At 44.0% G+C, this 17,475-nt stretch overlaps 1 protein-coding gene across 9 annotated transcripts in view; it reads right to left on the bottom strand.

Annotated features, from left to right (window-relative positions):
* Nucleotides 1-17,475, bottom strand: part of GRID2IP (Grid2 interacting protein) — a 316,826-nt gene that overhangs the window by 105,903 nt on the left and 193,448 nt on the right. Inside the window, exon 1 of one of the 9 annotated variants that reach the window (XM_063934726.1) lies at nt 706-886. The exons of the other annotated variants lie outside the window; for them this stretch is intronic. Within the exon in view, the coding sequence (XP_063790796.1) occupies nt 706-740 (35 nt within the window). The 5' untranslated portion in view covers nt 741-886. Of the gene's footprint in view, nt 1-705; nt 887-17,475 lie in introns of those variants that run through there. 9 annotated transcript variants of the gene reach the window in all.

Below are 17,475 nucleotides of genomic sequence, written 5' to 3'. Positions count from 1 at the left end.
ATATTATCACCTCTCTCCTTCAGTTAATGAGCAGCATTCACAAGTCATTATTAGGCAGGAGGTGGCAAGCCAGAAGAACTGGAGCGCCACTGAGATAATAGAAGCTCCTCTCTTACAGTGGGTACAATACCAAAGAACAAACATATAATTTCTTATGCATAGTTTAATAGCTTTACTTCCCAAAGCCCAAGTGTCATAATAACACTTTAACTTTTATGCCTGAATAACAATATCATATAAACTGCAAGTTCATTTTTGTCGCTTGAAACTAAACATAATAGACGTACAGCTTGGATCGTTCATCATGTTTACTTGTAGGAACACCATGAAACTCTGCAGGACATATCGTATAACAAATCATACATAAAACATAATCATACAGTACATACAGCAGAGCTAGTTAATGAAAAGTGGGCAAGGTGCAAACGTAAGTCCTGAGAGAAGAACCTATCCTACTGTATATATCCAAATCCTGGTAACTATGACTGTACTTCATCAATCTCACTAAGAGCCGAAGACCATTGACCTTCCTCTAATACCAAAAACATTCTACAGAGCAATTTATAGTTAAAAGCCAAGCAAGAATGGACTTTCTTTATCCTTTTAACATCTACAATTGCTAAGAGCGCTCCATTACTATAAACACAATCCTGTCCATTTCAATAATGCATAATTTACTTGTTATGGGGAAAAAGGAAAACAAACCTAAAATGTCTGGAAAAGCCGCGATGCTTGCCCATTATCCTGTAGTCCTTGGTTAGAGGTGTTTCAGTCTTTCATTAGAGGTCAGTTGGTGGACAAGTGTTAGGCTCCAGCTGGCCAGCGTCAAGGTCACTAGATCATTTTCCAAGCTACCACTTTGCTGTCACTCCTACTGCCTCTGCTGCTGTCCCTGGTACTGAACCTACAGCTCCTTCCTCAGAGCTGATATCTTATCTGTCCCAGGGGCCCTGCCCCTCCTTCATTGTTGCTGAAAACCCATGGGAAGCAGCTGTTAATGAGCTGGCTGTGAAACCTCAATCAGGATGAATGCCCACAGGAACCCAGCTAAGTCATTCCAATAAATGGTGGGAAGTAGAGAGGGAGTTTACACAGTCAGAGAAGACAGCTCTTATTAACCCATCTCTTTTTCTTCAGTGTATCCAAACTTACAGGCAACAACCTTACAAAGCCAAGGACTTTCTGATATAGCGATCTGCCATTGTAACAAGGGGCAGTGTCCCCGATTACAGTAGCCATGGGAGAACAATTACAATTAGTGATTAGTTTGACATGATATTAATATTAGGTGCATCTTCTGTACTGTACTGTAGACAGAGGCTGGGAAAGAACTTTAGCAAATAATATGATTTAGAGGTAACACTTAAGAACTATATTGAAATACAAACCTTAAAGGCTTTAAGAACCATTTGTCTGGTAATCCGCCAGATAAAGGGGCCTTACAGCCTCAGAGGCTTTCAAATGATTTCTTATATAACTGGTTTTTAAGAGATCACCTTTAAATGACTTTTGATATACAGTATTTGGTAAAAGATTTCACGTTGACGTTATTCCCACCATACCAACCTGAACTATATTCCCCAATAAGTAATATATCTTGGAACAGGAACTTTTGTCTTCATTTGTCACTCCTTGCCCACAGGGCCAAATTAACAATGGGGCAGATGGAGCTACAGGCCTCCACATAAAAATAGGCCCATCTTCATGACAGCCTCCCAGCTGGCCTCACTGTCAGCCATAAATCATAAGTATAAAAACTGTATTTTCCTTTTAAACGTATGCAGTTTTTCTACTTTTACATGTTTAGGGAAGTCTTGAGGCTGATAGTGTAGAGTAGGCATGTCAAACTCATGGTCATCCAGCTGTTGTGAAACTACACGTCCCAGCATGCTTTGCCAGCTGATCAGTGGAAGGTATGCTGGCAAAGCATGCTGGGACTTGTAGTTTCACAATAGCTGGAGGGCCATGAGTTTGACATGCCTGGTGAAGAGGATGTGCATACCAGTACAGCACTGGTCACAGCTCCTGCCCTTCTCTCATTTTCAGGCCAATGCCCATGTGGCCCATGATTTGACCCCTCCACACCACGCAACACACACACACGCACACACAGACACACACACACACACACACACACACACACACACCACACCCATTCACTAACAACTTCCAGAAAAACACTGCATTTGAGTATAAATTAATAATAGACAAACTCATGTCCCATTTAGATAGATAATAGAAAAAATAAATAGTCCAGTGAGAGCAACGTTCATCTAGGATTGGTGATACAGTAGTGGAAAAGTGGCAAGCTTCCAGAGGAGTAAAGAGGTAGCGATGACTACTCACAACAGACTGCGCCGCAATGGCTTGGCTTTCAATTGTCTTGCAGTTGGGAAGAATGCCTACGCTCCACTGTGAGGAGACCACTCTGCAAACTAGAAGTGTGGCTGGATGTGTGGAAAGGGATAATGGGGGTCATTCCGACCTGATCGCACGCTGACGTTTTTCGCTGCGCAGCGATCAGATCACTACTGCACATGCGTATGCACCGCAATGCGCAGGCGCGTCATACGGGTACAAAGCGGATCGTTGCTGGGTGATGGATTTAACGAAGAATCCATTCGCACAGCCGATCGCAAGGAGATTGACAGGAAGAGGGCGTTTGTGGGTGTCATCTGACCATTTTCTGGGAGTGTTTGGAAAAATGCAGGCGTGTCCAAGCGTTTGCTGGGCGGGTGTCTGAAGTCAATTCCGGGACCGGACAGGCTGAAGTGATCGCAAAGGGCCGAGTAAGTTTTGAGCTACTCAGAAACTGCACAAACTATTTTTGTACCGCTCGGCTGCACATGTGATCGCATCCTTGCACAGCAAATATACACTCCCCAGTGGGCGGCGACTATGCGTTTGCACGGCTGCAAAAAGTAGCTAGCAAGCTATCAACTCGGAATGACCCCCAAAATCTGAAGAGACGCACTGTGCAATAGTGTCACATAAAATCTCCAAACTACTGCCTCCACTTTAAATTATTTAGTACTTCAACTTAAATACTGCTCAGTTTGGCCTCATGTATGGCTTAAAGTAATCACAAGTATGTGGGAACATAGGAACTGTTGCTCATACAAATTGCTGCTTTGACTGCATGACGCTTTTTATTGCATTGCTAGGAGTACACCAAAGGGAAACATGGTAGTGCAAAATGCGTTCCATTAAAAGTTTAGTATAAGACCCAGAGCTGCACGCAGCTGGTGAAAAAAAAAAAAAGTCATGCACTTCTCTGCACAGTAATTAATGGCCCTAAACTGTTCCTTCTTACACCCCTTTATTTTATTGCTGCTTTATTAGGGTCACCTATTCTAAATAACATAGAAGGCCCTTATTCCAACCAACTTTTCCACTCAGCCTGTACAAACGTCTGCTCCAGCACGACTTCCGCCATCATGCTTCAAAAAACTATCGCAGAAATCTAGGAGTGCTTGCACAAACTGACGCACATGGTAATGTGTAAACGGAGTTTGAACTCTGCATCGGACATTTTGCAGTAGGTAAACTGACATCTATTTGTTGAGAAAGTCCATGGCATTTACTGTATAGTGATGTTAATGTGTAACTATTATCTACACACAAAGGAAGCAGCCATATTGAATAGTGACTTGCTGCACACTGGATCTGCCCATAAAATGGCTGCCACGTGTCGCAGTGATGTCATTGGTTCCTAGTGAATTAACAGGCTGTATTCTCATGAAGATGGTTCAGCCTGCAAAGTGGCCATCTCTACGGTATGTATGTGACAGGTCCACTTAATAATACCTGCTTGCACTTACTGGTAGATACTGTAGACCTCAGTGAACAATTTCCACAAAGCGGAGATAACTGAACATAAGTCTTATTTCTCTACAGGGCTGAGAGGAAGAATATTAACGGAAAACTGTGAAAAAAAACAACTTGTTACCTAAAAATAACAAGCTCTCCTGCCTGACCTCAATTCTACTTCTAACTCAGCTCCTCTGGAGAGATTATACCAGCGTAAAACAAAACCTGGACACCATCCCAGATCTGAGATCCAGACACAATCAGGATGAGTATCTATGTCGCCCTCCCAGCTGAATCAATGAGAGATATTCTCAGATCCCACCCAACCAAGCTTTAACTCATCGTTCACACATGTCATTTATAAGCAAGACTGAGGAGACAGACTGAGAAGGAATTCTAGAGTTAGTCTTAGAAAGACACATGCTGCCCTTAAATATATTTCTGACAAAAGACATATCTTTTATCATTATTATTATTATCATTGGAGTTTAGTTATATAGCACCACTAATTAAAACAGAGCTGTACAGGGAATATTTGACATTCATATTAGTCCCTGACCCACTGACGCTTACAGGCAAAGGGGGAGATTTACCATAGCTGGGAGAGAGCTAAAGTAGAGAGAGAGATAAAGTTCCACCCAATCAGCTCCTAACTGTCATGTTACAGGCTGTGTGTGCAAAATGATAGGAGCTGATTGGTTGGTACTTTATCTATATCCAAGCTTTGGGCCCTCATTCCGAGTTGATCGCTCGCAAGGCGAATTTAGCAGAGTTGCTCACGCTAAGCCTACGCCTACTGGGAGTGTATCTTAGCTTCTTAAAATTGCGACCGATGTATTCGCAATATTGCGATTACAAACTACTTAGCAGTTTCAGAGTAGCTTCAGACTTACTCGGCATCTGCGTTCAGTTCAGTGCTTGTCGTTCCTGGTTTGACGTCATAAACACACCCAGCGTTCGCCCAGACACTCCCCCGTTTCTCCGGCCACTCCTGCGTTTTTTCCGGAAACGGTAGCGTTTTTATCCACACGCCCATAAAACGGCCTGTTTCCGCCCAGTAACACCCATTTCCTGTCAATCACACTACGTTCGCCAGAGCGAAGAAAAAGCCGTGAGTAAAAATACTATCTTCATTGTAAAATTACTTGGCGCAGTCGCAGTGCGAATATTGCGCATGCGTACTAAGCGGAATTTCACTGCGATGCGAAGAAAATTACCGAGCGAACGACTCGGAATGAGGGCCTTGATACATTTCCTCCTACATTCCCTAACATACAATCACACACAAGAGGCAGTAATGCTAACCACTGCACCACCATGCTAAACAAACAAAAAAATCACAAGCACACAATGTTACGCCCAGACTTGTAGATGACCACACATGATGGCCGGCATTCACACATCTCAACAAATATAATGATACCATTTGACTTTATATGGTGATAAAATGTTGAATTGTGTCAATTGTGTTACTGAGGTTTCCATGGGCAAATAAAGTCACAATGACTTCATGACACAATGAGTAGCAGCCAGGGTGAGACAGCAACGTGGAAGGGTGTGCCCAGCGGGGGCTCATCCACCTTTCGCCCAATTTCCTTCCCTTTTAAAGTCAGCTCACCGCTGGTCAGCTATGCAGAACAGCAGCGAATGGGACTTTCCTCCTGAATTGCTCAGCCAATCAGGTCAGTGCAGGCCCGATCAGGAAGGTGGGACAGAGAGACCTCAAACTGGGACTTTCCCGCCAAAATCAGGAAAGTTTGGTGGTATGCCTGTTATGGTCACAGATCTCTGAGGCGATTATTTATTCACAGCAGATGGTTTATTGGCCCTCATTCCGAGTTGATCGGTCGCAAGGCGAATTTAGCAGAGTTACACACGCTAAGCCGCCGCCTACTGGGAGTGAATCTTAGCTTCTTAAAATTGCGACCGATGTATTCGCAATATTGCGATTACTAACTACTTAGCAGTTTCAGAGTAGCTTCAGACTTACTCTGCCTGTGCGATCAGTTCAGTGCTTGTCGTTCCTGGTTGACGTCACAAACACACCCAGCGTTCGCCCAGGCACTCCCACCGTTTCTCCGGCCACTCCTGCGTTTTTTCCGGAAACGGTAGCGTTTTCAGCCACACGCCCCTGAAACGCCGTGTTTCCGCCCAGTAACACCCATTTCCTGTCAATCACATTACGATCGCCGGAGCGATGAAAAAGCCGTGAGTAAAATTACTTTCTACATAGCAAAGTTACTTGGCGCAGTCGCAGTGCGAACATTGCGCATGCGTACTAAGCGGATTTTCATTGCGATGCGATGAAAAATACCGAGCGAACAACTCGGAATGAGGGCCATTATTCTTTATAATGCAAAAGTTTCCTAATAAATACTGGAATGATTACATCATAGCTGACTGATACACAGTGATAACATAAGAACCTACTTTTTATGCAGATAATATCAAATCCTAACTACATAATTCAAGGGAGAGAGAAAAGACAAAAAGGTCTCTTCCAGGAGACCACATCCTACAACCATACCTCATTGAATTTGCCCAATTCCGTCCGAGCTTGGAAGCAATAAATTGATGAGCCTGGTCAGTACTATGGAGGGGACCCCATGGGAATACCAGGTGTTGTAGGGTTCATCTGAATTTGATGAACATATGGTCTAATGCTGACAGCAGATTCACAACTATTTCTTCTCTCTCAGAGTTCTATCCATTCTGAGCATCTCTACATAAATTATGTGCTTCCATATACACATAGGTGGTCATTCCAAGTTGATCGCAGCCAGCAACATTTTGCTGCTGCTGCGATCAACTAGTACACGCCTATGGGGGATTGTATTTTAGCTTAGCAGGACTGCGATCGCTTGTGCAGCCCTGCTAAGCTAAAAAAATTTAAAGCAGAAGTTGACCAGACCTATACCTACTTACCCTGTGCGACGATCCCTGCGATGCTGAAGCCGCCTCTGACGTCAGACATCCGCCCTCCGTTCTTCTGGACACGCCTGCGTTTTCCTTACCACTCCCCGAAAACGTCAGCCAACGGTCCGGTTCCGCCCTGGAACACCTTCTTCCTGTCAATCTTCTTTGTGGTCGGCTCTGCGACCGCTTCCTACAGTAGACGTGACGTAACCCGGCGACCCCTGTCGCCGGGCAATGTCGCGCACACACACTGCGGCCCCCTCGCATGTGCATTCCGTACCCGTTCGCACCGCAGCAGTCAGCTGCCTGGTGGAGTGGAGACTCCCCCATATACAGATTTAGGATAAACAGAAAAGAGTCTCTGTATGATGAACATGTTATATTTTCACTCATCTTGGAGGGCATATTAACACCAGTATTAACAGGTGTGAACCTGGGGCGAATGTGCCCCATTTTAACTAATTGAGTATTTAATAAAATATACTTTTTTTTCTTGGATTAAATTAAAGGTTATGTTTTAAACCATTTACCAATTTTTCTGTTTGTATGCATAGATTGGACACCAAGTATATGACATACCTATGATTGAATTTACAAAGACAGTATAACAATTATAAGTATTATAAATGTTTCCTTATTACCAGTACGGACTCACTTTCTCTTGTATATAACAATATCAAATCCTGATATGAATATTAGTATCACTTGTGTATTACATCCTGGTTACATTGGCTGTAGGCTCCAGCTGTAGGCTCCAGCACACACGTGACAGGGGACAAGGCAGATAACTAATAGATTACCTTTACAGAGGAGATGTTTAAGGATATCAAAGACTAAGCTAAGAATACACATAAACAACTATCCTCCTAGGCAAACATACAACAAGCTGTAATTAAGTATAGAGAGTCATTAACAAGTCAAGTATAGAGAGTCATTAACAAGTCAACCAAACCTGATGCCCACCCCTGTGCCTTTTTATTTTTGGTTTGTTTTTAATATAAGCCATACATCTGATTAGCTGAACAGCTGCACTCTCAACAGTGGGACCTCCACGGTTACCAATATGCAGTCTACTGTGTCCAATAGCACAGAGGCACTTAGGGGAGGTCAGACTGCCATTGCTAATTAGGATGACTGAGGGTTTATTCTCAAAGAAACTAGGAGTCTGGCAGATGCTTTATGGGTTATTGACATGCCTGTTAGTAAAATAGTATTGGCTTTTGAAAACATGTCTGTTCTCCTCACATCATTTGTGTATGTAGCTGCAACTGCCTTACACTAATTGTGCAAATATAATGTAAGGTAGTAAATGGCCTCTAATTGGGGACCGCAGGTGTTCCCTTCCACGTTCCTCCGTGGCAAGTCAGGATCCCTAGGGTCAACCACCACAAACATAGCCCAACATTGGTATGCTGGAACAGTCTGCCCCTGGCATGTCTCAGCACACCCTGCTAGTATTCAACACAAATTTCTCACCCAGGCTCCCACCAACACCACTTATTTCTTGGTCTCCTGTGCCTCAATGGTGTGCCATAAATTCTAATGGGGTTCGTTCATTTACAGAACTTCGTAACACTTTCGACCTTCCTTCACACTCTTTCTGGAATTGTTTCCAACTGCAACACTTTATCCTTTCTTTACCTTGAGAATCTGCACTTCACCGTTCTCCCTTACCATTGGAATCCCTATGTATGGCCAAGGATCCCCCCCAAACATTTGATCTCAAAATTATACCAGCTCTGCACTTGTGGTTTATCCCATTCCCTCCCTGCTTATACAATAGCATGGAAGGTGAACTGAGGCATAGAGCTTTCAGATGAACAGTGGTCTCAGATATTTCTATCTACTATTGCTACCTCCTGTTCCGTACCAATACTAGAAACATAGTACAAAGTACTGTCAAGAGGGTACAGGAACCCCACAGTTCTTAAGCAAATGTTTCTAAATCTTTCAGACCTTTGTAGATGTGGTCGTGCTTGTGGCACTCAACTGCAAATTTGGTGGTACTGCCCGGTATTGTCAAGCTTCTGGCAAGCGATAAAGAGGCTTTCAGAAACTATCACTTCCATTCCCCTCCACCCTAGAATTTTGGCTCCTAAAATTAATGGACTTCCACATCTCCCAATTTAAAGAGTCATTGGTTTGACATGTTATGAATGCACCTAGAGCTGTCATCCCCTGACTTTGGAGATCCACCTCCCCACCCTCCATCTCTCAGTGGTTCAAGAGAATTGATCCTTACATGACGATGGAGGACTTAACCGCATCCCCCCTGTTTAAAAACACAAACGTCACTGCAACATGGTATGACCTGCTGAGATTTAAGGAATCTGATGTCTATGAAACCCTTTGCCTATCTTTTTTTGGAGACGGACCTCTCATTACCCTTCTGACTCCTGTGGTACCTCCTACAACTCCACAAAACCATATGCCCTTTTCTCATAATACCTCAATGACTACTCCCCCTGCCCTACAACCTGCTCGGACAGCCTACTCTCTCACCTGTTACCAGAGACACTCACTCCTCCCCTCTACCTCTCCTAATCCTTTTCCCACATAATTTCTCCATCTTCTCCCACTCCCGTTTCCCCTTCTCTTTATTTTCCCCTACCATTGACCCATTTCAATTTAGAAGCCCAGTGATCAAGTCTGAATCACCCCCAAACATCTTGGCGGGCAAATAGATATTGCAGCGGTGGATGGGTCTGTTCCCAGGGCCTATGCTCAGTGTGACGACACTGGCTGCACTTGCCCTAATTACAGCCCTGATGACCATGAAGGAAGCGCATACCACCCAAGAGAACTACGAGTTAAAAGGGAAGTGTTTGGGAGTGGTATGATACTGTATGTCATTATGTCGGCATGAAAATTTTGACATGGTGTTGTCATATCATCCGCCCACAGTCTAAGCCAAATGACGACAATCTGACAATGTAAACATCTCACATGTCAACACCCTGTTAATGTTGGCACATTGCCTGTCAACAATGTCCACATCATAACTGTTGACATTGTGGTGTCCACATTATGTCTGTAAATGTCAACCTTCCAGAGTTTTTAGGTACATCTTATCACTGAATTGTGCAAAAGGATATATACCAAGTATATAATTTCAGGCGCTGAGATGGGTATTTCTCTAGCTGCTGTATATTGGGAGGTAGTCAGTCTCCCCAAAATAAATACAGAATATAATAAGGGGTAACAGCGCTATAAATATCAGTTAAAAATCACAATTTAATGGATTAAAAAAGACAAGGGATTGTCATATAAGGAAACTAAAATTGATAACAAGCTGAAGATGAGGAATTTATCTATAGTATAATATAATAAGTCTCAGCTGCAGATTAAAAATGACCGTGTCCCATTATATTGATGGACAGTTCATGATAGGCAAATTGATGTATACGCTTCCAATGATGGTAAAATTACCGGCTGTGTGTTCCAAAGATTAGGATCCTGTAGCGAAGGTCCTTAGGGCAATAGAACTCCATGCAATGATGTCAGAATCCTTGGTCTACAATAGCTTGGTCAGCCTTATGAATTGCCTGGTAGTATACTGTCCAAACTCCCGCAGGTAGCTACCGATCGGAGATGAGGGAACACAGGTCTCTGAAATAGCAGCGTGTGCACTGGCTGCTGACGCGTTTCACTGCGTCCATGCAGCTTTATCAAAGGTGGGTGTTTGGTGTCCTTATCCCCTCTTTTATATGGCACATACTGGCAATATCAAATCCTATTGGCTGCTTGTTAATACATTAATCAAGAAAACAGATAATACTTAAATCAATGTAATATATTAGGAACAAAGCTGAAGCAATTTTAATATAAAAACCATCTTTTACTGGCTGGATATCCAGACAGTACACCTCAGCTTTATTCAGTAAGTGCTTTGTACTCCATCATGGAAAACTTTCAATATGTTTCTTGGTTACATACAGCGGAACAGGTATGTGCAATGGCTGTCACTGGACTTCCAGCACAATACACCAAAAACTAATAAAGTAGATATAAACAGGTAAAATAATTATAATATATTAACTTAAAATGTGTTTTATACTATTACACACAAATATTAGTCCTGATTCAGATGTGCTTGGAGTTGCTATCACGCAGCAGTGATAGCGCTGTATGGTGATGCAGCAGGAGGTATCTATTACATGCAGACGCCCCCTGCTGCAGTATTGATCCGAGCTGCATCCTTGGACGCATGCACCGGATCAGTCACGAACCATTGGGCAGCTTGCGACACCCATGGGGACATGCAAGCCGCAGGTTGCAGAAGCCAGGAAATCTCCATCCAGTGACAGAGATCCCTGCCCTCTGCCAGGGACGTTTTAACAGAGGAGGTGCCCATGTGCAGACATCAGGTGGGCCCACTGCTCTCCATGGCACAGTAGACTCTGGCATCGTGCCAGTTTACTGTGCTTGCGCAAGTTCCCGGATACCATGGCGCCGCCATGTTCCACAGACTAATTTCACTACTGCGCATGCGCGGTGGCTATTTTGATTTTTACTGTGCTTGCGCATTTTTGCAGCGGCTCCAGCACGTGACGCGGGACTTCGGAAAGACGAATAATAAAACATGGGTGCAGTGTGGGCACTCCTGGACCCAGTGGCCTGTGCGTACCGCACAGATTGCATCCATTATATAAATGCCAATGCCTCTTCCCTCCCCCAGACGACAGTGACATGCCTCCATTTGGAGAAACGGAGGCCATCGTCACCCCCTCACTGCCCCCAAACGTCATCGGAATGCGTGCTACGCTGCAGGAAAGAACGATTCCTGCGCATGTGCAAACCACCTATAGGAGGTCATTCCGAGTTGATCGCTCGCTAGCAGTTTTTAGCAGCCGTGCAAATGCATTGTCGCCGCCCACCGGGGAGTGTATTTTCGCTTTGCAGAAGTGCGAATGCCTGTGCAGCAGAGCGCCTGCAAAAACATTTTGTGCAAAACAAGACCAGGCCTGAACTTACTCTTCGTGTGCGATGATTCTAACGTTGGAGGGACGGCTTTTGACGTCACGCACCCACCCAGCGTTCGCCCAGCCACGCCTGTGTTTTCCCTGGCACGCCTGCGTTTTTCTAAGCACTCCCTGAAAACGGTCAGTTGACACCCAGAAATGCCCCCTTTCCTGTCAATCTTCTTGCGGCCGCCAGTGCGAATGAAAACGTCGCTAGAACCTGTGCAAAACCACAAAGGACTTTGTACCCGTACGTCACGCGTGCGCATTGCGGTGCATATGCATGCGCAGAAATGCTGATTTTTGGCCTGATTGCTGCACTGCGAACAACGGCAGCTAGCGATCAACTCGGAATGACCCCCATAGTCGGTACTTTCCACATCAGATGCTACGGGATCTGAATAACCCCCATAGTGTATGACATATTAGGCCTGATTGTGGATCTTGTGCCATGTCCAGACAGCGTGCGCAGAGAGTCGGAGTTGCACAGGAGGCACACAGTCTCACAAATGTCTTTAATGTGCGGTGGCCATTTCTGGCTGGTGACAAGGAGGTGGCGTAGTGCACGCAGGGAGATAGTCCATCTTGAAGGCATGTTATGGGAGGGTCATAGGTGACAGTGGTTGTGTGCACAAATGCTAAAATACTCTCATAAGAGGCCATATTTGCACTGAGAAACTGCCCCTGTCCTTGCAGGTGCAAGTTTGTATGGTGCAACCGAAAAGACGCACCAAGCAGTATTTCAGTGACAACAGACACTGGATGACTGAGACGTCCACTATTAGACTGCGGCATCCCCTCTGCCAGAATACCGGTAGCGAGGCAGTGAGTGCCCTTGTGGGCTTGCTGCGCTCGCCACAGGTTTTATTCACACTCGGTTGGTGGCATGGACCCACCATCCAAGTGGGAATTAGGGACAGGTGTCTGGATGCCGTCCGTCGGCAAAATGACGGCTATCGGGATTCCGGTGTCGATCTCCTGAATAACTGTATCCCAGCCGCCGGCATTTTGATTGCATCCCGGTTATGTGGGATACCCATGCTGCCTGGAGCATTATACAGAGGGGAGAGGCAATACATTTATTTATTTCCAGTTATTTATATAGCGCCCACATATTCCGCGGCGCTTTTACAGAGAATATTTGCCCATTCACATCAGTCCCTGCCCCAGTGGAGCTTACAATCTAGATTTCCTATCACATGTACACACAGACACATTCACTAGGGTTAATTTTGTTGGAAGCCAATTAACCTACCAGTATATTTTTGGATTGTGGGAGGAAACCGGACAACCCGGAGGAAACCCACACAAGTACGGGGAGAATTACATGCCAAGCTCCTGTAACTGTAGTGTAGACTCCAAGACTACCCCCCACAGAATAACACAGGTCACATTGATGAGGCTGCAACTTTTACAGCAGACTGCACTGGAAAATAATGTATTGATTGATATATTATCCATTAACTTACTCTAGACCAAGGAAACTTTTCAATGAGAACATGGAAAATCAATACAGTACCTGAAAGTACAAATTATCGGGATATTTTCTTTTCAAATACTGAGCTTCCCAGAACCTTTCAGCGCAATCTTAAAGGTGCGGTTACATGTATAACTGGTATGTGGTTCTGAGTCAGTAATCAAGACAAAGAGATAGCTAAAACATTTGTCCAATATTAAAGGTATTCAATAATAAGACTAGTTACGTTTTTTGTTTTACAGAGGCTTATTATACTGATTGCATGCAAAGGAATGAGAAATGCATACAAAAAGCATCTTTGATGTACAGTAAATATATAATAATAATAATAATAATAATAATAAAAAATAAAATATATAATAACCCTGGGTTACATATGCCTTGCCAGGTAGCTGAAATTAGTCCTTCCTGCATGTGTGGGCCATTACTCATTGTCATTAATGGTGCAGACCAGTGGTGGCCATCGATGATCGACACTGATAGCCGAGTGCTGCATACGCACAGACCTCAGACACAGGGCCAGTCTGCCAATGTTCTACAATATCGGGGCACCACCATCAATGGTGCAGCAATGATGAAAAAACCCACACGTGCCATTGGTCAAAGATCATCGATTGTTCGATCCCTAGCACAGACTTTTTTAGGGTGTATCGTTTAGGGCTGGTTCTTTACATTTACTTGCCCCTTATCTTACCCTTGTACACCTATCTTTTTGTAGCGATTCCTATGCTTGTGCACTTTTCCCCCCAATTTTATATCTTAATTCACTAATAGTATACTAAGTACTTTGGGTTACCATTTTTGTTGTAAAAGAATTGGTATAAAGACGCAGACTGAGACACATAATTTAAGAAAAAGTCGCATGGCGCGTCTGAGTCACAAAGTCTGTGGTGCGCCAAATGAGGAGATTTGATGATACTGTAGGTGTATATGCACACATCTATAGTTACACCTTTTACACAGCAAAGCCTGCACACACCACAGTTATCTGTCCTGTGCTTATAATACGCCAATGACAGATGCTGGAGTCTTGTCGAATTTGCCGAGGTACAGAGGCTTCAAAACCGATGGGCATCAAGAGCAAATCTGACTCTTAGTAAATGTATCATCTAATGCAGGGTTTCCCAAACTGTCCTCAAGGCACCCTAAGAGTCCAGGTTTCAAGGATTTCCATGCTTGTGCACATATGGTATAATCAAACTGACTGAGGTACAAATTAAGTTACCTGTGCTTAAGCATGGATTTAGGGCCTAATTCAGATCTGCTCGCAGCAGCAAATTTGTTAGCAGTTGGCCAAAACCATGTGCACCGCAGGTGTGGCAGATATAACATGTGCAGAGAGAGTTAGATTTGGGTGGGTTATTTTGTTTCTGTGCAGGGTAAATACTGGCTGCTTTATTTTTACACTGCAATTTAGATTGCAGATTGAACACACCCCACCCAAATCTAACTCTCTCTGCACAGGTTATATCTGCCGCCCCCTGCACTGCACATGGGGGGGTCATTCCGAGTTGATCGCTAGCTGCCATTGTTCGTAATGCAGCGATCAGGCTAAAAATCTGCATTTCTGCGTATGCACCGTAATGCGCAGGCGCGTCGTACGGGTACAATGAGCATCGTGGGTTTGCATAGAGTCTAACGAACATTCCAGTCGCACGGCCGAACGCAGGAAGATTGACATGAAGTGGGCGTTTCTGGGTGGCAACTGACCGTTTTCAGGGAGTGCTTGGTAAATGCAGGCGTGGCTGAAAAAACGCAGGCGCGGCTGGGCGTTCACTGGGCCGATGTGTCACGTCAAAAGCCGTCCCTCCGTCGTTAGAATCAACGCACACGAAGAGTAACTACAGGGCTGGTCTTGTTTTGCACAAAAAGATTTTGCAGGCGCTCTGCTACACAAGTGTTCGCACTTCTGCAAATCGAAAGTATACTCCCCGGTGGGCGGCGATAATGCGTTTGCACGGCTGCTAAAAACTGCTAGCGAGCGATCAACTCGGAGATCTGAATTAGGCCCTTACTTAGAAACCTGGGGGTATATTTACTAAAGGTCGATTTTGTTTGGGGGGGGTTCGATTTTGGATCGATGTTAAATCAATTTGAATAGATGTTGGGCTTCCAGGGTTAAATCACACATTTACTACCAGATGATTTTTTTATATACATTTTTAAATGTTAGTAAATGTGTGTTTTAACCCTGGAAGCCCAACATCGATTATAATCAATTTAACATCGATCTAAAATCCAACAAAAACAAACAAAATCGACCTTTAGTAAATATATCCCCGAAACTGTTAGTGTGCCTTGAGTACTGACATTGGGAACCACTGCCCCGCTGTCTAGCACCAGGAAGCAATGTAACATTCATTTGTTACAGTACAATAATTCTGCACTTTAACAAATGAACTACCATGCTTCATCACTGCTTATTACAACACATAAGCTTGCACAGTATAACCCTAAATAAATGTGTTTGGTCACTGTAATACCTTCCCGGCCTCAATCTAATGCCTAATTAATATGGGACTTAGTATCCCAAAATACTATACACACATGCGCCGCTAGTGCCACACAAAAATTCTCTCTCAAACATACTGGTACAGGTTGAGTATCCCATATTCAAATATTCCGAAATACGGATTTTTTTGAGTGAGAGTGAGATGGTGAACCCTTTGTTTTCTGATGGCTTAATGTACACAAACTTTGTTTAATACACAATGTTATTAAAAATATTGTATTAAATGACCTTCAGGCTGTGTGTATAAGCTGTATATGAAACATAAATGAATTGCGTGTATGTACATAAACTTTGTTTAATGCACAGACTTAGTAAAAATATTGTCTAAAATGACCTTCAGGCTGTGTGTATAAGGTGTATATGAAACATAAATGCATTCTGTGCTTAGACTTGTGTCCCATCGCCATGATATCTCATTATGGTATGCAACTATTCCAAAATATGGAAAAATCCGATATCCAGAATACTTCTGGTCCCAAGTATTTTGGATATGGGATACTCAACCTGTAACAAAAAACATACACTACAGTATTTATAATAATATCAGGCACGTACAGTAGCACCAATACGAAAACTATATTTATACAATAAGTAATTTCTTCCTATTCTTGTGCGGGGCAAGATAGATCCAAAATTGCTTCACTTCCTCCCATCCTGTTCCAATATACGCACAGGAAAGGTGATCATGTGCATTAACCTATGTGAGATTCTATTTCTCTCTGTGCACCTGTCAAAACAGAACAGAGGAGAAACAGAACCAATTAACGCCAATGTGCAGCAGCTGTAAAACTAATTTACCGATCACCTGGGACCCAGTAGCGGTCCAGACGTTCTTAAGAGTGAGCCCATAGATGTCTGGGGCTATTGCAGATCAAATACGGTACACCATAACGTATATTCTGCTTCCAAAACATGTCTCGGTTTCCAGCTATCGTTTTATAGAATGTACTATATGACAGATAGATGCTGCATGATTACGGTAGGCAACTTCTCTGTCATCTTTAAAATGTTGAATACATCTCTCCCTTTATCCAGCAGATGTCCTTGTTAGGATAGAAAAGGCCTAAAACCAAGTGTTACTCAAAAGCACCATCAGATAAAGCAGTTTACTGCGTGGAAACCAAATAAATAAAGTTACTGTAGTTAGATAGCCATGGGATGTGGTCAGGATCCCAACAGTCAGAATACGGACAGCGAGAACCCGACGGTCAGAATCCCAACGGATGCTGCTGGTAAGTACGGGGGATTAGGGTCAGGCACTAGTGGGAGGGTCAGGGCTAGGCTGCAGAGGGTGGGGTATATTAGGGTTAGGCTGCGGGGAGGATAGTTAGGGTTAGGCTCGGGGGCAGTTAGGTCTAGGCTGCGGGGGGTGGGGGATGTTAAGGTTAGGCTGTGGGGGGCATAGGTAGGGTAAGACTGCAGGGGGGGCAGTTTGGGTTAGGCCTCGGGAGGGGTGTGTTTGGGTTAGGCTGTGGGAGGGGTGTGTTAAGGTAAGGGGTAGGGTTTATATACTTACTGGGATCAGTCGGGATTTTGACTGTCAGGATACCACTGTGTGCATCCTGACCGTCAGGATACTGACTACCTGGATTCTGTACCATGGGACTCATTCCGAGTTGTTCGCTCGCAAGCTGCTTTTAGCAACAGTGCACACGCTAAGCCGCCGCCTACTGGGAGTGAATCTTAGCTTATCAAAATTGCGAACGAAAGATTCGCAATATTGCGAAAAGACATCTCTGTGCAGTTTCTGAGTAGCTCGAGACTTACTCTGCCAGTGCGATCAGTTCAGTGCTTGTCGT

Source organism: Pseudophryne corroboree, chromosome 7 (genome assembly GCF_028390025.1).
Source record: "Pseudophryne corroboree isolate aPseCor3 chromosome 7, aPseCor3.hap2, whole genome shotgun sequence".
Lineage (NCBI taxonomy): Eukaryota > Metazoa > Chordata > Amphibia > Anura > Myobatrachidae > Pseudophryne > Pseudophryne corroboree.
Note: the sequence above shows the minus strand (reverse complement) of the source record. Positions and strands in the feature narration are given on the sequence as shown.